General features: G+C 41.6%; 1 protein-coding gene across 1 annotated transcript in view; it reads left to right on the plus strand.

The window, feature by feature from the left end:
• LOC114874993 overlaps positions 1-24,396 on the plus strand; it is a 55,874-nt gene that overhangs the window by 12,149 nt on the left and 19,329 nt on the right. The window contains 4 exon segments of the mRNA XM_046288183.1: positions 2,792-3,299; positions 4,034-5,612; positions 5,614-6,773; positions 13,511-14,000. Of these exon segments, the coding sequence (XP_046144139.1) occupies positions 2,792-3,299; positions 4,034-5,612; positions 5,614-6,773; positions 13,511-14,000 (3,737 nt within the window).

A 24,396-nucleotide genomic window follows, 5' to 3' on the forward strand; every position in this document is an offset into this window, starting at 1 on the left:
CTTAAGGGAGAAATATAGTATTTTTGTGAAATTTTAAAAAAGATATAATTTTTCAATTAAATTTGATGTTAGATTGTGCTTTTAGCATCAAATAAAATTTGACAACGTGGCTCATCGATCCCTACAATATTGAATCTGTTAATATTACGGTTTATGTAAGCTTATTCCTTCGAGCACGCAAGCGGCGCGACATCCAAGCGTACACGGTTGCAGTTCTTCAGGTGCCTCTTCATCCTCGTTTCCTCTTTCCGTGATGTTCACTTTCTTAACGCTAGAATTACTAAAGGGGTCAAAATGACTTGTTTCAAGTTTCTTATTTTAAATTATAAAATTTATTAAAGTGATTTTTGATAGGTGCAGAAAAATATAGTATATCAAAGAAAAGTGCAAAAAGCTTGTACTTTGAAGTGGATTTAAACCACTTGTCACAATAATTAGACGGAAACTTTATCCCGGACAATTAATCTTTATACTTGTTCTCGCTGATTATCTTCTCACGAGTATCACTTCTTACGACTTACAGAATCGTTGATTACAGTTGTTAATCATGTGTTTTTATTTAATAGTACAATTTTCAATAGTGAAATTTTTTAAAAATTTAATATTAAAATTATTTGATTGTGTTTACGATTCCATATACGATTCTTTTCCGTTGCATCTAATATTAGATCACCTTCAAACGTGATTCATATAGAATTACCATGGACTAGCTGTTGGATTCCACGTGTATATGACGATGCAAAAATAAACTGACAAGACAACAGGTCGTGTAGAGTAAATTCAATTGCTTCTGTTCAATCTGACGAGAATTTCAACTCCGATTGAATCTGAATCGGTTACTTTGTTTGTGAAATAAAGATAACTCGATCGTGACCTCGATCCTTCGTGTTATCGTTTGCCAAAATTTCTGACAATATTTCATTCTTTCTTACACTTTTATTTTCTTTGGAAGAACGAAAGAATTTTGTATAAACAAAGGAATATTCCGTCTAGCGGTAGAAGTTATAAATTTTTCATTGAGATTACCTAATCCTCTACTGATACAATATGTTATTAATAATTCATGTTAACGAAGATTAATGGGTTGTATGATAATTTTGTAACAAATGTTATATTTTCTCCCCTTTTTATGATGTCAAGTTCGTTTAGTATATTGATGTTAATTAAAAAATTCTCAATGCATGTTTTTTAACAGCGAGAACGAATTATTGACATTACCATTGAAGTTCCATTCCGAATTATACGTTTCCATAAACACACTGACATTAGACGTTGAATTTGTTTTTCTAACGGTTATTGTTGGTTAAGCTATTACCTTGAAGATGATCCAACGTATTTCGAACAAAACATCATTCGTACATTTTCTTTCGATATCTTCCAATTATCTAGGCTAAACTAACTTGTCTACTATTATTAGTATTTCAAGGTGAATCGTGGACGAAATGAAAAGAAAAATTGAAATCGTTAGAAATTCGTTAGAAACCTATCCGATATAAGTAACAGTAGATTCGATCATTGTTTCCTATAATTGATCACCAGCCATTTTATATTACGAAGATTAACGAAGGGTTTATGTGGTCATTTTTATTAAACTTCAAATTTTAATTTGATGCGGCATATGTGGCATTTTATAATACTTTTCTGTCATGAAATCGTATTAGAATTTCTGTTTGCCCGCCATTTGGTTCTCAATTCTCGGCCCAGTTTACAAAGTCGAATCACGGAAGTGGGTCTTCGACAGAGAGGGGTCGGGCAATCTTCGATTTTACGCGTCCCTCCCCGTGCGTTCCAGCCAGGAAGCCATGGTTCATTCAACCGGAAGCGACGTTTACGGCGTTACGCGGTCACCGGTTGTCGACTTCGTGACCGTCGTTCGACACGTGATTGACCACACGGTCCGTAACTGATAACTGCTGCTAATGGAAGCAGCATTTTTTTCTTCTTTTTGTCTTCAACATGATCTACCCGATACACCTGTCGCGGTTAATGCTTTTCAATTTGCATTTTATCTTGGTCACGGTTCTTATTATGGGAATGAATCGCTTCTTATGAATGAAGGATCTCGTTAACCCTTTCGTTTCCAAACAAATTTCAATTTCTACTTGATTCGGATATTTAATAGTTGTTTATATAAATTATTTTTTCAGATTAATCATTTCTGTTCCTTTTCTTGTTAAGAATAGGCGGAAAGTGAACAATATTAAAAGGATATGGCAAGAATTTTAGGAAAGATAAAATTTAGAAAGTATCATTGCTATATGATTTAATAGAGGAAACTGGAATACAATACGGTTTGTCAAGAGTAGTACTTGAATGTTCTACTAGATAGTAGCACATACCAGAACGGAATTATTATTCATTTCTTCTAATAGGAGCATCTAAATAAATATAGACTGTTATTTCTCAAATTTTAAATTTTTATATTTTAAATTTTTATTTAAAGAACAATACTTTTTGTTACGTTTAAACTTTACTTTTTGAAAATGCAAGTCTTAACTTCAGGAATTCAATGGTTAAAAAACGGAGGGTTAAACAAAGTTAAACCAAATATTAGGCGCATCGAAAAGAAAAAAAAAAACCAAATATAATTTCATCGATTCGAAAGGATTCCGTGTACCAAACTGCAGACAGCCTTTCAGAAAGTAGGTTTAGGCCAGCTGATCGTTATCAGCCGCGATCGTCTCGCTTTTACTCTCCCAATAGCGAAGCGAATCAAACACACGGCTCCCGATGGATAGTATCCTTTATGGTTACGCGCTGATCGTTCGTTTCTTGTTCGATTTCTCGAAAGACGACCGGCTGGATGGCAGCGGAAGCGACTGCAACTCGGTGGTGCCTAAGAAGAGGCGCCGGAAGTACAATGGTACCAGCGATCGCGATCATCAGGTGAGCTTGGACGACGATTATCCAGCATCGCCCAGGTCGTCGAGATCATCCGCGTCGTCGAGATCGAGTTCCCTCCTACAATTCGAGTCTTTGGAGAGGACTTGTGCCACCTTGTCGCCTTCCAGCTACAGCTTCGATTCTCTGGAATATCCTAACCGTTCGAATCCCTGTCATCCCGAGAACACGTCGCCGGACAGTCTGGAACAGGACTACGATAAGGTTCTGCCGAACGGATTCGGGAGTACCGTAGATCATTTCTCGAGGATCAGGCCTTATCGTAGTTTCGAGAGTCTGGATACGTGTCAGAAGGAGGAGGGATTCGGCAATGGGGGTCTGACTAATGGATTCACACCCTTGTACCTGAAACGAAATACGGATCTGTCCAGGACCAGAAACAATAGGCATTGTCCAAGGTAAGAAGGATTTTGTTTTCTAACATTCGAAGGGAATTTAATTATCGTTCGCTAGTGTCGTTTCGATTGCGTACAAAAGGATGAAAAATAAAATTTAATTTAATTTCACGCCCCTACACGATGTTAGATTAGAAGAATTTCAGAATAGTTTAGAAACAAGTGGGCGACGTAATAAATAATATTAAAATTATATAGTTGGATGAACTTTTGAACAGCTTTTATAAGTTAAAAGCTGCGTGCAAGCGTAAACAAGGGCGCAGAAATAAGAGAGTGTTTAAAGGTATGTATTATTAACCCCCTGTTATATTTTCAATTTATGTAGTTGTTCGTACTCGTGATTATGGTCACGATATGTAAAAGTATAACGGGGTGCAGCTGCCGTCTGTGAGCTTTGCTTAAATTTTCTGAAACTTCTGATAAAATAAACGACGAAACTAGCTAAATTGTCGCCAGACGTTCGCATTGTTCTTATAGAATACTACGTTTGAGAGAAACAATATTCGCGATTATTGTGCGACGAAGGTCTTTGGATTTCCTTGGCAACGAATCCCGGACTTTGAGCTTGCTACATGACCCTCGTTTTTTGGCCAAGTTACCGCAATCACGACCCTGAATATAGACCTCCTTGACTTTTACTTTGAATCTAAAGAAGATCCGAAATTATGCGGATTCATTTTCATCTCTCTCTTTTTTTTATACCTTTCGAAAATTTCTCTGTTCTTGATACGATACAGGGACTTTTGGCACGAAGACGACGACGAATACGAGGACGAAGAAGACCTGGACGAAGATCTGTACGAAAATGATCGAACGTTAAACGAGAATCGAACGAGTTGCGAGATGGACGATCGTCTGACGGTGTTCGGCGATTCGGTATGCAATTACGCCACCTCGATGGACTATAGAAACACGATCGATCTGCGCGAGATCGGGATCGAATCGAAGAGGGACGCCCTGTTGGATCTGAAGTCTGGCCAGGCAGCCGTGTCGAGTTCCTTTCGTCTGTTGCAGACCAGGTTAAATATAGCCGGTGGTATGGCGCACGCTCGCAACAACATGGTCGCCGATCATCATCCTCGTAATCATCATCATCATTATCATCATCAACAGCATCAAGAAGAGGAGCAGCAAGAGGAGCAGCAGCGGTACGGTTACGAGGAGCACGAGCCGCGGCAGCACCAACGTCAAGGGTGGAGCAAGGAGGAGTGCTTTAATTTTAGATTCACGGATAAATCTCAAAGCGCGCCCAGTCTGCCTAGTACCGTCGACCAGTCCGCACACGGTTTGTGCTCGTTAGCTGGTTACTCTTCCTCCTCGAGGGTTACCTCTTTCGTTTCCACCTCGAATCTATTCGAGAATTACACGAGAGTAGCCAGCGTGCCGGTCGACCTGAATCTCTGCGGTGTTTCCTTGCTGCACGAGGATGATGATAGGCGGCAGTCTGCTCGAGTGAGTCTGCACGATCACGAAATGGCGGAGGTGGAGAAACGGTTGGACAGCGTGGAGGAGGAAGAGGAGACGAAGGGTGGTTCGTTGACCAGTTCAGTCAGGACGCAAGCTCCTCAGGGTGTGATGGTTGACGTCAAAGGGGACGCGAAGCTCGAGGAAAAGGATAGTACGAAACCGAGGGAGAAGAAACAAATGACATCGACGGTGAAGACGCAGGATCGTGGAAATTGCGTGCTCGACATTGCCCTGGCGATCGAGAACGATGTGGATGCCGCGATCGACGATGCGATGAAACAATTCAAGCGAGACGTGTTAGAAGCTAACGTCTCGAACGGTAATGGCATTCAGAGAACGCCCTCGGGTAGACCTCGAAAGGTGAAGAACACCGCCAGCTACGAATTGGCTCAGCAATTTGAGGTCGACGAGCGAAGCTTTCGTGCTAGCATGTTGCGCAAGGATTTCGGTAATGAAAACGAGAAAAGCCCGAAATCGCAGAGGAGCAGCGGCAAGAAACGAGTATTGAACAACGCCAGTTACGAGTTGGCCCAGCAGTGCGATTACATAAAGGCACTGCAGTCGTCGAGGGGCGCTTTCCAGAGAATGGACGCATGCGACGAACTGGAGGAATCCGGCCGATCCTCGCGGCTCTGGGTCACCGACATAGTGCAACAGATGAGCAGCCATTCGACGTCGAATTTGACCAATCATTACGTCGAGCCTTCTCCGGACACGAGGAAGTATTCCAAATCAACGGAGAACCTTACCGCTCAATTCTCCGCGGGACCGTTCACCAGGATCCCGATCGATCAGCTGGGCCAGCGATTGAAAAAGCAGCAGCAGGACGAAACGATCCTGAGCCAGATAAAAAAAAAACTCGGATCCATTTTCAGTTTATGGAGAAGATCCTAACGCACGTGCCTTAGTAAACGACGAGATAGATTATCCCTGCTTGGAAACCAAACCCATAGGAACTTTCAGCCCGGAGGGGGGCGTAAAACCTCAGCAATCCACCCCAGTACACGAAAACGTATCCCAAGACGAATCACATCGAATCACCGTATCGAACGCGTTCCACGAGCACCGGAAGGATCCGGATCCGAGCAGCGTGGCGGACAATTCGAAGAAATGTTTCATCGGTGACTTTTATCCGGAAAAGATCGTGCGGTTGCAGTCGCAAGAGGAGGAGGAGGAGGAGGTTGAGAGAAATGGCGGGAAGGAGGAAAATTCATGGCCCCCGTGCAACAGGAACGCTGGCGAACGTCTATGGAGGGTCATAGTGGAAAAGCAGGTCGCCGAGAAGGAATCTTCCACGGAGAAGGTTCCAAACGAGCAAGAGGGGGAGGGTAAAGTGAAAGAAAGAGAATCAGAAGAAGAGGAGAGGAAGAGGAAAGAAGCGAGGGGACAGACTGTCCACGTTGTTCGTTCCCCACCACCCAGCGGTAGCAGCGGTAACAGCGACCGCCTGGAACCTACTGAACGGAGTGGGAATCCAGCGGTGGCCGTGGCAGTTGATACGAATGATCGCGGTGATCGCGACAAACGCGACGAGGAGAACGCTCCGGCAACAACAACCGCGCCGCCGGTGGTCAGGGTAGACGAGCCGACCATGTCGACTACCAGCACGACGAAAAGAGGGTTCGTCGCGGCTCCCTCGAAAAAGGAACTACCCCCGACGAAATTTCAAAGGAACACGATCGTCGACTCGTCGTCCGCGACCATGGCCAAGGAGGAGAGAAAGAAAGGCGGACTAGGTGGCTTTCTTCAACGTTTCTCCAGGCTACGGTTCAGTGGTAGGTCGAAAGTGCCGCGGTCCGAGGTGCAGAAAAAAAGTGACACTCACGGCCAAGTGAATCGCGCCCAAGTGATCGAGGAAAAGACTAAAAAGGAGCCGGATTATATCATCATTCCGTTGCATCCACCGGAAGATGAGAAACGGAAGGAGGGTCAGGTGCACGCGGAGAGCAGAACCGATTCGGATAACAACAGGACCGTCGGTGATGTTCAGAGAAGTTCTTCCAATATCAGGTGAGTCACGATTATTATCCTTATTATGTAAGATTTAATCATCCTCAGACGGCGGACCGTGGAGAGAGCCCATTAATGTATTTCATTAATTCTTAATGAAAATAATGAAAAGTGTTCCTTTAAGAAAATTATTCTTCTAATGTATGAAATTTTTTAATTAGAAAATTATAAATTTAACATTCGATTAATATCTTTCTTTGACCCAGGCTCCGCTGTTCGAGGGTTAACGTACCGGGTTGTCCGTAAAATTCGTAGCGAAATTGAACGATGACATCGAGGTAGAATCTTGATGACATCGCGTATAGTATTATGCGATGTTGACAGGATTTCAGAAATTTTCATTCATAATTATGCAAAATTGCAATTGTACTTTTGTGAGGTTTAATTAAGGATGTGCCTTTGCTGAACACCGGTCATTAGTAGCGATGCGGCGCTGAAAGTGTTAAAAGGCAGGCTAACGCACATTCGTGAAACGAGCTTAGAGTATAATTACCATTGCTATGCACCGCATACATTAGGAATAATTAAAGACAATTTAACACAGGCTTTAGTTGGAAAAAAACAAAAACAAAAACGAAAATTCACATAAAGGGGATGAAACATCGATCGATTGATCTTATCCTCTTTCTTTATCAGGGAAAACGTTTGTCGGTTTCGTTTTATCGTTGTTTACCGCAGGGTATCGTGCTATGCTCCGGTAACGTTGACTTTGACCTTAGTAATTGTTTACACGGTTTCAAGCTACTGTTATAGAACTCTTACCGTGAATCACTCGGTTTACACAGCTTTCTACGGCTTCCTAATAAACATTTGCCTTCCGATCGATGGCGAAAGGCATTAGTAAAATTTCGAATTTAAGGGGGAAATAGATATTTAGGAATATGTGCAACAATAAAGCAAAACGTGTTCTATAGATCTGTCGAATAAAAAAATGAAAAGAAAAAAAGAATGTTGTCTTACATAATTGCCGGATTATGAAAGGCACACAGAGTATGTATCAGTTGTCTGTTTACGCGGTATCGCTCGAGATTATTCGAACGACAGTGAACCCTCTGTTTCGTAGTTATTCAACGAACTAAGTATTCCGCTTAAATGAACGAGTCTTTTATTTATCAAATGCTACTGAATTTTACATTTTATACGGGTAGTATTTCATCCATTCTCTGTAAATTCAGCCTACGGTCATTGATGAATCTTGACTATTTAAAAAAAAAATAATAAAACAGAAGTATGCCAAGATTATTAAGCTATCTTGGAAGCAAATTGAGGCTTTCATAAGGCAAAATTAAAATTTTAAAATTTTAATGCCATAACACATAATAAATTTCTTTTCTTTTTTTTTGGAGTTAATTGATTTGACAAATGAGCGGCACAATTATGCTCGAGGCTGTACGCCGAACGTTCGCCATATTGGTACCGGAAATCGGCCAGTCGTCTTGAATATTCGCGGTGCGTCGATCCGGATGATCGATTTCGTAAACAACTCAGGCGATTTTTCGTTGCCCGTGAATTTGTTTCTAAACCATCGTTCGTTCGCGCGTCTGAAAGCAACGAGGTCAGTGATACCGAGGAGGAGGCTTTCGTAATGGCGGCCAGAGTCGACCAACAGCTGCCAGTCCCGCGTTTACACCCACTCCTCTCGATCATCCGTTCGTTTCGCTTCGATTTCGTTCCAGCTGCGTTTAATTCTGCTTTCATCGCGTCCTACGTGTAAACACGCGTGTTACAAATCCGTCCGCCTTTTATGGATCGTTTTCTTACGTCCCCTTCTAGCGGAGGTAGTCTTGATCTAAGAATCAGGCTACGGGGGGTGAACATTTTTTTACTACCAATCTTGTTTTTTTTGGAGAATATTCAGGGAAAATCCATGAAGAGTTTAGGGAAATTTTAGGACCCTAAGAATAGCCTAATATATATTTAGGGGTTTTTCTCTTTATCAAACAACTGATCGAACAACATAGATCATCGTATCGCTGTTATGGTTAGTTTGGGTTACAGTGTGTCACATTGCTCGAAGAAATCGCCCCGACGTCCGTCCCTGTCCTACCCTTTGTACATTCTCCGCATTCCAAGTCTAATTCCATTCTAATCAGGCTTCACGTTCATCCGATCGATAGGATTTCACTCTCGTTCGCATTTGTCCCGATCGTCGGCCCCGTGGATCGTTCTCTTCCCTCGTACATGCACGCTCTCGGGGAACCAGTTCGCCTCTCTTCTTAATTGAATTTCACTCTCGCCCCGTTCCGCATTCGTTTTCACGTAATTCGACCTAATTGCATTCCGTAACGGCAACACGCTGTTGTTTAACGTTTAGCGTACACCTACCTTCGACCCGAAGAACGCTGACTAGGATGGCAATTGATACGTGTATCCTGTCTGATAGTCGGGATGTTGCAAGTGATAGAGCTGGAGATTGAACCCTGAGAGGGAGAAAATTGGAAGAATCTATTTTATTTTATAGTATAATAGATTCTGGATTGTTCTAGGCTTCCTTTAGTTAAAGAGAAATTTAGTTAGAGGAAGGAATATTTCATCCCTTACCTGTACTTACAAAAATTCTTAATGGCTACTTAGTAGTTTCGATTTCTGAATGAGAAAACTTAAAAAATAGCAAGGTTTAATAGTTTCTGTGTTAGGTTTTATAAATAGAAAAATATTCTATATAAATCTGGGGGTTGGATTTGACATCGGCGTCAATTAATCTTAATCTCTGCCGCGACCCTTACCAGTTAACGATTCATTTCCTTTTAATTCGACGATCGCTCGTGGCTCGCCTGTTCCCTAAAGGATTTTAGAGAACGATTTTAGATTATTTCTTTTGTAAAATTGCTGTGCTGTTTAAGATCGAAAAATTATTAACTTCCAGACGTTTTATTTTTCCACTACTGCCTCTTCACGTTCAAAGATCCCGCTCCATATGGCTGCGTTTTTATTTGCATCCACCCTCGCGCGTTATCCAACGATTCACATTTGGTTTCTTAGAACGACCAACGTATCTGATCCCCTGCGGCCTTACTTTTTATAAACATTCGCGTTTTATCGCATGAAATTTCGTTGAATCAGCTCCGCGTCGGCTCTCCTTTGCCCGAGGAGCAAATCACTGCTTTGATTCCACTGATGCATAAATGTTTCAGTGATATTCTTAATATAAAATGGCCGGTGATTTATTACAGCAAACGACGGACGTTAAACACAGTAGGTTTTTTTTGGAACTAATTGATTTAGCAAATTAGCGGTTCTTAGATGTGAAGAGTGAAACTTCACCCCCTTCGGAGCAACTTACCATCGTGCGAATCCATATCATCCATATCATAGAATTCGTCATTTTCTCGTACGTTCCGCGCTCTATTCTTCGCACAGTTAAAATCTAAAGTTGTACAATAAGTAGTAATAGTACGTTCGTTGTATACGAAACAAGAGGAATCATCCCACGGCTGTTTACTCGCACGAGGGTCGAGGCGTGTTGAAGATGGATGAATCATCTCGAGCTATGAATCGTAATTTAAGAAGCGACCTTTGCCGCGTTTTATCGTCCTGGAATTGTTCCGATCCACCGCGAGTACTATGAATTTTTCGCTTTGAAAGAGTCAGGGAAACGGGGTCGTCGTCGCGTTCCAGTAATAGTTCCTCTTCGTTTTCATCGGGAACGTGGCGAACGAACGTTAGTATATTTAGAGGTGTGACTTCAACGTTGAATTTTATCGTGCTGTTAAGTAATCCTGACGTGTCGCTGTTTTTCTGTTACCGTTGAAGCGAACCTGATGCCACTGTAACGTTGTGTAATGTCTACATTACGGAACGACGTTCAAGATCGTGCAAAAGGGTGGGCCAGTATTATTACCGCCTTGAATTATTTTAGAAACCGCAATAATTGGAAGAATATTGTTTTTAATAATATCAACATTCACTGTACCTAAATTATTTTCGACTTAAAAATAAGCCTGTATCAAACTCAAGAATCGGTAGTTTCTAGCGTTAGTAGTAATTCAAATTTCTCTCTTAAATTTCTTAAATTGAAAAGCAAAGAAAAGTGAAAAGTGCATAGGAAGATTAAAGGGCCAGAAAGTTGTCGATGCTTTTAAATAACGAGCAAAAACAGAAGCAAACGGTTTGCTTGGAGAATTGTACGAGCGGCTAGCCGCGTACTCGGACCACCTCGAACGACTTCCGGACTGGTGTTGGAATGAAATAAGACTAATAAGGCTACTCAAGCCAACACCTACATACATACGGGGGGTATATTTAACCGTAGGCTTGCGAACCACTGCATGCCTCGAGTTCATGGCATCGTGCAACGCAGAAATATAATTCTCTTCTTGTTTCTCGATCATCGACGATTCGATTCGAGCCGATATACAACCTCGCAAACAGCTTCCGATACGAAATTTAATTACCATGTATCGGATTGATGCATAAGCTGCGTCGTTTTCTCATTCTATTTTTTATTTTTCACCGTTAGATAATTATTCTGGTATCCGAAACGATTCCTCATGATTTCTGATCATTTTTGATAATAGTTTTTAAAAATAAATTATCAAAAGAATTTTTCAAAAATTCCTATGTATTTCTCTAGAAAATTTAACAAAGAAAATATATTTCCTATCCAAGATTATCGCATAGACGGCCTATTTTGAAACAAAAGAGCGTGGTAAAGTTTAGACGAACTGTAATCAACGCTGTCAATTTGAAATGCAGATAATTAGATCAATCAAGCTCGAGTTTGACATAGATTAATGTTATTCGACAAACTCGAGGCGAGAATGTTTCATCGGTGAAAATACTGATGTTTCACGGTGTCTTCAGGGTATTTCCAGACTTGATGATTTCGAAAGCGTTTCACTCGCGGATAGCCTAATTTTAGAGGAGGTAGCCGACGAATCTCCATCATTGTTCCAACTACGTTTATAAACATGATCTCACGTCTCGTTGCAACGGGAATGAAATTGCAGCAAACGTTCGCTGAGTTACGCATGCACGCTTTTGCATCGTAATTCAATGTATTCCTCTCTCCTCCTCGTTCTTTATTTTATTTCACTGAATACTTATAAGTGCGAAGATTCTTGAATAATTCTCGTGATTTCATCGATTTATATTTTATAAACGATAAATATGTTTTCAAAGCAACTTACTCGATTTTAGTCAACTTTCACAACTATCCCAGTGGAAATGGCTATATGTAGCACATCGCGCTATAATTATAATTATTCAGATAACTTCGAGGAGTGTTTTATCGCACTAGCCATTTTAATCGCGGGGAGGAACGCCACGGTGCAGATAAATCTCTGTTTGAACCTTCTCTGATCGTAGGAGTCAGAGATTATCAGATCCGCTTGAACCAGACATTTTTCGTTCTCAAAATATCGAGGGAAAGTTGTATCTCGAAATTTCCATAAGCTATTTCGCAAGTACTTTTGACAACGACGAGAAATTTCTTAACATTCTATTTCTGTTTCTAAATTTCATACAAAAATTACCCGTTGCAAACTTTTCGATTTCCTCGATTATAATCGCCATAGTATCCAGTGATCGAACGAACATAGTCGTCTACAGTAGCTAAAGGGTTTAAGCAAGCACGTACTCGTTACGTAAATTTCCTGCTACTTGAAACATATAAGCCCGGTGTCTAACGTAATAAGATCCATTAGAAGAAACTTACAGTATGTAAATGATCTTTACGAACCTCTTCCTCTTCTCTCAATGAAAACTCTGTGCCTATCCATTGCGATATTTCTATCCATACCCATCTATCGACGTAACTCGTAAATCGAAGGAAGTTCGATCGAGCGAGCACCGCCTACGGCTACGAAATCGTCGCTCTTTGATTTTTCTTCGACAGACAGAAAAGGACTAGAAAGACTACACGAGAAGGGACGATTGAGAGCAATTGAGAGGATCGTTCGATTCGGATCTGTCTGACTTGGAGCACCCATTCCATCGTGTACGAGGGCGGTGACCAGCTGCAGATGTTTAAGTGCTCCCTCGGATTCGTCTGTAAATAATTTACTACCTTCAAAGCATCGCAACACTTGTTGCCGAACTATTCTCAAATATTCCATTAAAAATTTGTCAAAATTATGGGAGCTGATTATTTTTATTTATGAAATGTCTACTGATTTATGCAGCAATGTCGCGTGTTTAACATGTTTATACGGTTTCACGGATACCTCGATGCTCATCCTTGGTATAGTTGTATAATCGCGGGGCAAACAAGCACTTAGGAGTTCACTAGCTTCCGCGTTTTCTTCGGGTTGTAACGGGAGCCGCGTGATTGACGATCGAATCGCGTGAAAGCTGCTCCGCAAATTCATCGGTCCGCGAACACTAGCACCTAGGAAAGATTCTTGCAGCTCGGTGAAGTTCAAAGCCGAATAGATAAATGCTTTCTGATAAATTATCGGCATTGTTACAGTGGTTGATCCCTAAAAAGTTGGACGGCGGACCATGGAGAGAGCCTCGATTCTAATTGACTTCCGTACTTCATATTATTAATTTGACACTGTTTCTTTAAAAATTTGAATTAAAATTAATATCCTTGTCATGATTGATCCAGGCTCTAATAGACACCTTGCGCCTATTCTTAATTCTCAAAATGAAACATAAAATTAAATAGAAAAGCTCTTTTGAAAGGCATTTAGGGCTAGATTTGAAAAAAGCCCTCGAAATCTTATCGAACGGAATCTCGAGGGAGAAAGAGAGGAATAAAAGAGGGAATCTAAGGAGTGAATTGGTTTTTGCAGTGCGAACGGGAGGGCGCCAGTGTCCAGCAAACCACCCCTGCCTCCGCAGCCACCCCGCGTCGGGGCGCTGAGTTCGAGAACGTCGACGGGCGCGTCGTCGTCGTCGGCGACGGTGTGTTCGTCGCGCCGACGCGCGGCCACGGACCTTGGAAATCCGGCGGCCATCGAGATGGCGAAAGCCCGTACGATGCAGGCCGCCCAGGAGCGCCCGGTCGGCCTGCTCGAGACCGACCTCGACGAGGCCGTGCCGTCGACCACCAGCACCGCCTCCACCAACGCCACCGGGAAGAAGACCAGAAGCCTGCTAAATCTGAATCACAGCTCGACCGTGCCGAGACCGAGGCCAGAGCACGCCCTCCACGTACCCCAGTCGCCTGTCGCCGCTTCGCACAGGAGCCCCCGCGACGACGACCCCGCGTCCACCATCAACCAACGGCCACACAAATCCATGGAGTTCCTCCTCGACAAGGAGAATCTGCATTTCGTCAAGGTAAGTCGTTTTACCAAACCAAACGTATTCAATCATCTTCCAATGTTTTTCTTCTATATACTCGATTAACCCTTTCATTCTCCTCCACTGATCGAGGATTTCATTCTTTCGATTAATTAAAGTAGCCATTTCAATTTCTCCGAGGGTTTCCTTTTAATTCCGTATAGTTATTGAAATTTTATCCTCCGCGTCAAAGTGCTACGCAGCACGGAGTGAACATTCAAAGGGTTAATTTGCGACTCGCAAGCGACACTTGTCGAGGGTCTACGACGGTCGATTGCTACTCTAGGGATCACTTCCTGTAAGAGAAGTTGATTACTTTAAGGGGAATTGGCGTTTTCTTGGCTTACGGAGAGAGAGAGAGAGAGAGTTGCGGCTGCAAGGGTTTCTCGAGTGCAAGGGGTTAATTAACGAATCGTTTGATCGACGTTTAGTCGAACCGTGTTCCGTAGCATATGGTGACGTTGTGCCGCAGAGTTTTAGGGTGGACGAGTATAATAGTCGGCCGGTGGATTGCTCCTTTTTATTTCGAACGCTGTTTGTCTGCGCACGATACTAATTGTGTATACTGATTTTCGCGGGTTATTTTTGTCGAGAGTGCTAATTGTACCGTACATGTTCATCGAATGGTCGCTTTAATTAAGGCCGAGGAACGAGAGTGTTAATCGATGGAAACACTGTTGTTTTAATAATTTTCAGCTCGATAGATTTGATGCGAGGTTAAAAGTAGATTTTCTAATTAAATAAATAACGAAATTGAAGAATTTATTTTTGAATCGTGATACTTCGTGAAATGGAAAGTGTATTGAGACCACGTCGAAATATTGATAAACGATTTTTATGTTTATTTAATCATCGGGTACGACTTAAATAATATAATTCTTAGGTAATATCGTATTAGAAAAGAAAATCGATCTGATTTTATAAATAATTAAAGTGGGTGTAGAAAGTATTCGTGCATGGATCACTTTCAAACAACATTTCACGAAATTGCAGCCTATTAACTAACTTCTATGAGAAAAAGTTGGTGCATATTTGTCGAGATCTATAGAAGCGTGTAGTCGTGTTCATCAAACTTTAAGCTTTAAATTGTTACACGATACGAAACTGTTTTGCAATACTTTTATGTCATCAAATCCTATTAGACTTTGCACCTTTCGAAATCAGTCATTGTCTGTTCTAACTGGCAATCAGCCATTTTATATTAAGAACCCTAATTAAATGTCTACGTAGTCATTTTCATCGAGCTTCAAGCTTCAAATTAATGTATCATAGATGTTATTCTTCGATACTTTTCTGTCATCAAATCATGAAAGACTTTACATATTTCTAAAATAACGATCCGATACTTTCCCATAAAATTGTATTCAAATTCTGATATATAAATTTGAAGTTTAAATTCAAATAAAAATTGCTACGTAAAAGTTTCATCGATATTCTTGATCAAAATTGATATATTTAAAATCATTTTAACACCTGAATGTACCTGTATCACATAAAAAATTCGATGAATGCATTAAATTCAAGTTGGAGGAAGGTGTAATAGCCCAACATACGATAGATTGAATATACACGGATGGTGGAATAAATTATAAAGGACGTTCGGGAAGCCGAATGAGGTCTTCATCGCGATCGCTGCTCGATCGAACGTGTTGCTTTTCAGGTTTCTCTCGTCTCCCTTCAGCTCGCGATTTTCTTTCCTCTTTTGATATATTTTCGATCCGGCCGATTTAATGACCGCCGGTGGTATCTCCTTAAGACATTCATTTGCGTTATAAGCCGATGGCTGCGTAGGAAAATTAACCGGCATTAGATGATTATCGGCTTAAACGTCTTTTAAGCTGATCATCTTAACGAAATTATACCGTGAGATGGAGTATGAATGTATTTTTAATCCAGCGTTACTAAGCGCTAAATAACGATAACGAAATGGCACGTTAGATATTTTTGTGTGTGAAAGTTTTATGATTCCATTTAATACAAAAGCTTAGATAATAATTTGATAAAAATTCATGTACTGGGCCATTTACCTTTTAACGAAACAAAATTGTCATCTTTTTTTACATTCAGCCGATATAAAAAAATCATTTTTCCCGATTTTTATACCGCGTAAGTTGAAACGTGCATGCACGTGAAAAATGCATGCTTATTTTTCCTTTCCTTTTGCATTGGCCATGCAGCGAATATCCGATGCAACAAGGTCAATCGAATGTATAAGTCCCGCGCCTGTATAATTTATCGTTCGGTACGCAGGAACTTTTGAATCGGTCAGACGTTTCGACGAAGTCGTCGCCGTCAGATAATCGGCAGATATCTAACATTTGCATTTTACATACGCCTGCCTACGCTGCAAGTTGAATTTCACATGGATATCGAGCGACAGACGGAACTCGAATTTCTCTTATCGAGGAAAGAACAGTGAGAACTTTCACGATCCCGTCGTTTATCCCGCCACTTACCATCAATCTATCGTACATCTATTAGAATTAATAGCTATGGGCATGTTCGATGCCTTTCGATACCTCTTCCCGCGGGGATCAATTTGAATTGGTGAATCGAAGAACCGTGCAGCCTGAAAACTAGCCATTTTTCAAACAGAGAGACAGAAATTTTATACAAATTTAATACAAAATTTGATTTCCAAAAGATTTTCCAAAATTATCCGTCTCTTGATTATAAATCTATAATTATCTGTTTATCAATCGAGAGATGTGTTTCAGAGAACTAAATGAATTTCTTGCTAATGAACAATAATAGCCTGTGATAGGAAACAGAGGCCAATAGTGTCCCGCTTTCTCTGCGCATCGCTTCGTCAGCCAGGAACTCTATTATGCTTGTTCATGAAAAGATAGCTGGATCGATCTAGAGACGATGATGCTGTCGTCGGTATAATTACTGCCACGACCTCGATCTTCTCTTTCTCTCCCTTTCTCTATATTTGTTTTATTTTATTTTTTGTCACATGTCTTTCTTGCTCTTTTCCTGTCGCGTTACGTTCTGCCGATCTTGCTGGCGTCGTTAAGGTCGGTTGCATTTAACAAGACCGACCGATCGGCTTGGTCTCGTTTCATTTTCTATTTTGTTCAACTCCGATAAACGGCTGTCCTATACCTGTGTGTGTGTATCCTATATCTCGTTTCGCGCTAGATAAACACGATTTCCAGCCGGTGGGATTCGTTCGACGCGTACCTCGATCCTTTTTTATTTCGTTCGTTTTCTTTCGGGAACAGGGACCAAGCTTCTTTCGAAAGTGTCTTAGCTGGTCGAAGCAATCTAGGTGAATTATTAAAGTTTCGAGTTTCAGAGAAATTGGATGGTATTTTTTTAACTTTACACAAGTTTCCAACAAATTAGAGTTCACTGCTGTCCTTGTAGTTCCTTTGTTGGATAGTTCTTCTTTCTAACCTGATTCCAATTTTTTTTTTCTAATTTCCTATAAATTGGGTCATTACTCGGCGGAGTGTAAGCGCGAGGCGTGTTTAATAAGGGTCGATAGTTGTAAGGTTACGCTTCACGGGACAGTCCAGTCGATACGATGAGCACCCATCGTGGGAGCGAGTCGAGTCGATCATTCGATTCAAGGCTCTCCACAGCGGAATCATTGGCCTTTGAAACCTTCTTTTGCATATCTTACGCGTCGCATCTTTTTTTAATTTTAATGTTTTAATTTAATTTTCAATGTTTCTTTCCGAATAATTTCAATCGATCCGTATAAATATCTGTCGCGTTCTAAATTCATCGTCAGAACGAAATCGACGCACGTGTGCACGCGTGGCAAAACGACGAAGAAAGGAAGCACTTTCATTTCGAATTCATCTGTCGGAGTGGGTCCTCGTTTACCACCGGGTGCTGTCCCTTTCACACGCCTCGATTTATGCTCTTCCTCTCGAAATCCAGCTACCGCGAGCCGGCTTTTGTTCTAATTAGTCCAGCGAAGAATTTCAATTTACTCGTTCGATCGTCGCGTCGCGCGGAGTCCTCTTTGAAAAAGCGTCGACGAGACGCGTGTAATTAAAGCGTAGCCCTGATGCATTCTCCTCTGCAACTTTTCCTCGAATCTGTGATGCATTTTGATTCCTTCTTTTCATCCCTGTCTGTTATCGTTCGCTCGCGAAAAACGCCGGACGAAACGTTATCGGTTACGTTACCGAGCTTTTCTCCGTGCTTTCAGAATAGATTCCGAGTTTAACGCGGTTTCTTTTTTTACTTCATCACGCAATTTCATATCGATCGACGAGGCTCGGTGAACGTTATAAACAGAGCGAGAAGAAATTATCATTCTACCATAAAGATAGATGCATTAGGTGAACGGAGCAGGCACTTCGGTTATGGTCCGTGGTATTTTAAGCGATGATTATAATTACACGCGTCCTCGATATTGAATTCGTGATGGGCGGAAGGGACCTCGAAACTTCACCTATCCAAGTGCTATGGATAAGGATGGTCATGGATTGCCAAGGTGATTTTATCCATTAGTATTTTTATACAGGAAAATTTTCATAATTTATTCATAGCTATGATATCGAAACGAACTTAATTAATAGTGTAAATTTTCTTTCCAAATTAGTCTCGATCGAATAGCTCCGGTTCAGGTGGAAGTGGCTGGCGCGTTTTGCGATGAGCACCGTTCGACACACTTCCGTAGAACGATTCATGAATAAACAATAGAAACTGTTCTTACACGGTAGCTACGAACAGGTCTATGGATACTCTTTCACGTATGTTCTACCGTGAATGTTTTGTGGTTGATAGAAAACGGAGGCAACGTGAAATGAACAGATAGCGTGCTGCAAAAGCGTTGGAAAATCTGCTACTCCTCTCGGTCGCTTTACTTTCGTCCATCCGCATCGGTAACCGAGGCATTTCCGACCAGCATTAATTTCTGCTCTATATTTCTTCTCTTTCCTTCCGGCTGAAAGTCTTTCTCTACGAGGTTGCCACCCTCTTCCCCGATTTGGCTGCTCGCCAATCTCTCCCTTCTTTCTTCCTGTTTTTCGATTTCCTCCCTACTGGGCCAACACGGTCGTTCCTTTCTTATCCTCTCTGTTCCTCTTTCACATTCTCGTCGATACGATTACGTAAGCTTAATAATCAACCACGCTGTCGTCCGTTTTCTATTTAACTCTTCCACCGTGTTCGCAATACTTCGTAGCCCCTGACACTTGAACGTATTTCGAAATATTTCAGAAACTACATGTTTCTCGAAGCTCACTCTTCGTACGGTCGCGTGGATCACAATAGAGGGATCAAGCGAAAGAAGGAAGACGAGACGGGGTTGGTAAGTCGCCGGCGGGATGTTGAAAAGAGCAAAGGGAGCCGGGGAATTTGGCTTAGGAGGTTGCAGGTCGATGACCCTTAGGCGTTTCTTGCCAGATCTGGGCTCGGTCCAGGAGAAAAGAAACTTAACGATGTAACTCAGGGGTGAGGGACCTTGTCGAGCTAGGAAGAAATCTCTCTTGTCTCCACCAACTTCCTATCGATCGATATAATAATATCCACTTCAAAGAGGTTCTTTCATTCGACTTTTCCCTGAATGAACTTGGACGTGTCTAGATTCATCTTTTCTCTTACTATTCCCTGACATACGTAGAAAGCATCGGCCATTTCAAGCTGAAAGTTAAACGCCTGTACCCGTATCCGGACAATCTCTCTGTTCAAAGGGAGACGATATTTTGGCACTGGTTGGTTAACCGGTGAAAGAGTTGTTGGAAATCGACGATTCCAAGTGTCGTCCTTAGTGTCCGTCGGTTTTAACAATACCTTTTCTCTCTCTCTCTTTCTATTCTGATCTCTCTGTTCCTCAGGCATGCCGTATTGATCGACGAACAGCGACGCTCGAGTCGAGGGAAGTTGGTGTTGAAGTTCTCATACACGCGCGTTCGTGTTCCGTTTCGGTATTTCGCAATATAATGCATGCTTCTAGACGGCAATCTTTCATTCCACTTTCGTGCTACTCGCCGGATCCTTTGCACGGTTAGGAAACAACCTTGTGACACAGGGTGCTAGCTAACCGTCTGCTCGGCTAACTGATTCGTGGGCGACTGCGTGAAGGGTTAATTTACTGGCGTAGGCGAATCGGTATAAACAGCTGGATTGTTCATGCTCGTGGGTTGTAAGGTTTAATGGCTTTAAAGCCGAGTATTTGTACCGACGACGATTTACTGTAAGGCTACTTATGGGACGTAATAAACTAAAGATAATTGCCCGTGAGGTCAACTGATCTGAAAGTGTTTATCCATACAAGTAATTATTCTAAAAGGATTATATATAGAATAGTTGCCTGAGGATGACCATATATAGAGTTAATCTAACGTCATTTATCTATTGGATTAACTAGTTTGGCACTAGTAGTCTAAAGATAACTGTTCATAGGGTCAATCAATCGATGCACAGATATCTGCAAGCAGAGTTGGATATATTTAAAGTAATCTTTTAATAGAAATTTCGACTGAAACGAAGATCTTCAAGAATAAAAAATAAATTTTTATCTCGAATAATTAAAGTACTAAATAATTAAAAATTCCATTAGGTATTTAATTGAATTAGATTATTTAATTCATTAGAAAAAAGTTCAATGAAATGTCTCGTGTTATTCTTTTTTTTTTTTTCTTATAAAGGATTGTCCCCAATTCAAGATCTATATAAAAACAGAAGATGGGTTAAATTTAACCTACTAGTCCGTAGTTTGCCAATCAATAAATTCCTAAAAGAAAGTCTCGAATAACCGTAACGTTCAACTATTTTGGTACGAAATTGAACGATTAGCTTCTCAAGCTGAAGGAACAGAAGTAAGCAATTATCAAGGTGAAGTGACGTTTAGCATATTTGAATAACGCGTTTCTCGCACGCGTTTACGTTTACGGACGATGACGGCGAGCCGCAAGTATTCGCGTTGCGATGATGTGTGCCGTTAATCTCCGGCTTGATTTTAGTACAAAGCGAAAGTAAAGTGTCGGTTGTTTCGTGCTCGGTTTAGAGTGCTTCTGTTCGCGTTCGTGAATCGTTAAAAAACGCTCTTTTTACCGTGCCCCGTTCCTGCGCCGAACTGACACTGGTCTCTTTGAACGAAAAATATTCGTCACGAACGACCGAGAAAAAAAACGTGCAATTCGACGTAAATAATCCAACGTGAACGACATTTAAACGATTAGATTGTTGAAAAGTAACGTTTCATTGAATGAAAAGTAGTTTCACGTGAATCGTGTCACGGTTTCGTGTTCTTACAACACGGAGGTTCATTAAATTTCAAATGAATGATCGTTCAAGAATCTGAAAGGACTGTATAAAAACGTCACGATTCTTGTTTTCTTCTCTCAGCTTTGTATCGGTCTTATTAATTACACTGAGCTGTGGAACCAGTCTTTAATGAACGGCAAACGAATTGTGTTTCTAGCCGTTCAATAATTCATGGCTAATAAGTTTCACCAAACCGAATCGAATCGTCCTATCTTTTTATAATTAGAAAATAAATAAATGTGTTCCGTTTGTACGACTCCTAATGTAACGCTTACATTGTTCTTAACGATGTGATTGAAACTCAGAGCTCGGTCAAGAATTCAGCCCTGATGGAAAGCAATATTCGGAGCCCGTTTATCCGTGATATCTCATCGACACGAGTCGTAAAGATGTTCAACTTTTATTTGCAACGAAACTTTCTCACTTTTTCCGCCAGGAGTTTAGCTAAATCACGCTCGAAAGTTCTCGCCGAGGCAGAAGCGATGATCGGCTGCCATTTGCAGGAAACTTTCAGCTCTATGAATAGTAGACGAACGTATGTTCGTCCTTCGACGATGTTGCGGAACTGGGAAGGCGGGCCAGCATTTCCGGCTTATTTGCGAAACTCGGTGGCTCTTCGTGCCAGTGGCCATTTATCTATTCCCCTCTAATGCTCAACAGATTTTAGTGGAAATTTATCGTGTCGTACACATACGAGCCTCGAAAGGGTTGCAAAAGACGCCCCATCAAAGCGGCTTACTCGTTCTTCTCTCTTCTGTGATATCATGGTAGCGCATGCTCTAGCATTGGCGAGTCATTTTAGCAGAGTAATTCGAATGAAATCCCCTCGACCTAGCCAGGCTGTTCCGGGAAGATTTCATCGTCGAAACATCGGGGTAGAAGTAGGTCGAATATAACGGGCAGAAGAGGGTTGTTTCGACAAAGGGCCACGCGTCTTTTGAATGGCTCGCAAACGCGTCGAATAAGGGTTTGTCGTTATCTTCGAGTCTCGTACCGTGGAATTGTTTGGAAAGCGAACGAAATTCCGATACACGTCGGCTGCCTTTCTTCTCTTGTTCTAAAGGAGGCCGAGTATAGGAAGCATAAGCGTTCTATTTTAATACCGAATGTCCGCACATGTGCCGTAGGAAAGGTGTGGAATATTCGGAGGGCTGATTTCGAAGGGTGAATCCTTCCTCGGCATACCGGGTCGCTTTTCATTTTTCAAAACTTGGTCGGTGTGAAATTTTAAGGGAACGGTGTAAATTAAAATTGTGCCTCGTTCGAGGGTTAACCCTCCGCCTTCGAGTTTTTATTTTTATTTCAAGAAGGTTCGAACATTTCGCTTAAATGTCAGTCGTATGTTAAATTTAAAGCTTTAGTGAACGTCTGAAAATTTTTGTAGATTTATTCAAAGCCTAGAATAATATAAAATCAGGTCTGGAAATAAAAGATCAAGTTTCTGAGGGAGGGTTTAGCTTCGTAACGATTCAGTCGATGTTATTTATCAAAATAATGTATCTTTATTATCTGAGAGATGGTTGGTAGAGCTGTTAAAGTGGTTAAAGTGGGTCGAAAGCGTCAAAGTGGATTCTGAACGGTGGTACAGCGTGTATTTGCACCGTTCACGGGCGGAATGATTGCATCGCAGCGTGTATGTGTATACAGAGAGAAGGTAGAGAAAGTGGACGATTCGGAAAGGGTGGAAAGAGATGGAAGAGCGTAAAGTGACAGGAATGAAATATACTCGTAAGGGACAAATACTCGGAGACACATGGAGTGTGAATAGCACGTATGCACCGGCCAGGAAACTCGAAGGCCGACCGAGAATCCGTGATGTGTGGGCGCTCTTCAGCTTTTATGCCCACGTGTAACTACAGCTAACTTTGTCACGTGCCAGTGTCGCGTATACAAGGGGTCTCTAATGTTACCGAGAATTCCCGACCAGAATAGGGGCTGATTTCAACCCCTGACGAAATATTACCTGCAATTATTTTCTTCCCTTAAATTATTATTTCATTAAAATTTTTCATTGCAAACAAAATTGTTTCATTTATCTTAGGATATTGAGTCAGATAGTGGAACAGTTTGTGTCGGAGATAACCATAACGAAAGGGTTAAGAAGCTTTATGGTTATGATACATCGCCTGATCCTTTTCTTCGCTATAGCCCATAAGTTTTCAATGGAGTTCGATATCTATTACCTGGTCAGAGCAACGTTTGCACATGCTGATGTGCAGAACAGAAACTTGCTGACATAGTACTCCGCCATGTGTAAAGATGCAATCTATATTTGGGAAATTTTCGGTGCATTTTAGAATTTATTCCTCGCGTTGTTTTAGGAGGAAAGGAAAAAAAGAAGTTGTAAAAGCAAGTACAGAATTATTCTCGAGCTAGTAGGAGGTCCAATTAACACGAGTAGCATAATGTTTTCATTGCAGTTTAACAGCCGTAAATTCTTCTGGAAACTCGACAACTGCAGTCTCGCGAAAAATGGCATACCGCCAAGTTTTCAACTCCAGTTTCTCTTTTTTTTTCCTCTCGACATAAGATGAATAATTTCCATCGAATGACCGGTAGAAGATCGATCTCGGTCGACGGACCATGGAGAAAATTAAGATTTTAAGAATTCCTGCTTTCCCTGTATCGCCATTTTCCAAAGGGAATCTGATCGCGAGTGTATCTAACGCAAAATTCAATTGTGGGTCAAAAGTGACCCGGAGGAGTAGCTCTGTTCGAGGAACAAAGTGAATTTAGAGCACACACCATCTTCGAAACGAAACGTCGTTTAGAAAAGACGCAGACTTCGATGCATCTTGGATGCAGATGCAATTCCCTTGAGAAACAGCGAGAGCCGGGGTCTTTGGCCTACTAATGGCGGATGTAGCCTCCTCTTTGACGCGACTTTCCCCCAATTTGCGTCAATTGACGACACGCGGACGTCGTGGTAGAAAGAAAAGACGGACACACCAGTAGCCAGTAATTGAAATTACTGTCACCGGCTCCGTTTCTCAGACGTTTCACGAGTCGACCAACGATCTTATGCAATTCTCGCTGTTGCACTTGGAACGCATCGTTAAGCCTGTCGCTCTGTTCAGAGACGCGGAAATGCGGGCTCCTTTGTTGCACGCAGAAACTGTGACATTTTCTTATGGCTTTCAATCGGTAAGAAAGCTATACT

This window comes from Osmia bicornis, chromosome 12 (assembly GCF_907164935.1).
Source record: "Osmia bicornis bicornis chromosome 12, iOsmBic2.1, whole genome shotgun sequence".
NCBI lineage: Eukaryota > Metazoa > Arthropoda > Insecta > Hymenoptera > Megachilidae > Osmia > Osmia bicornis.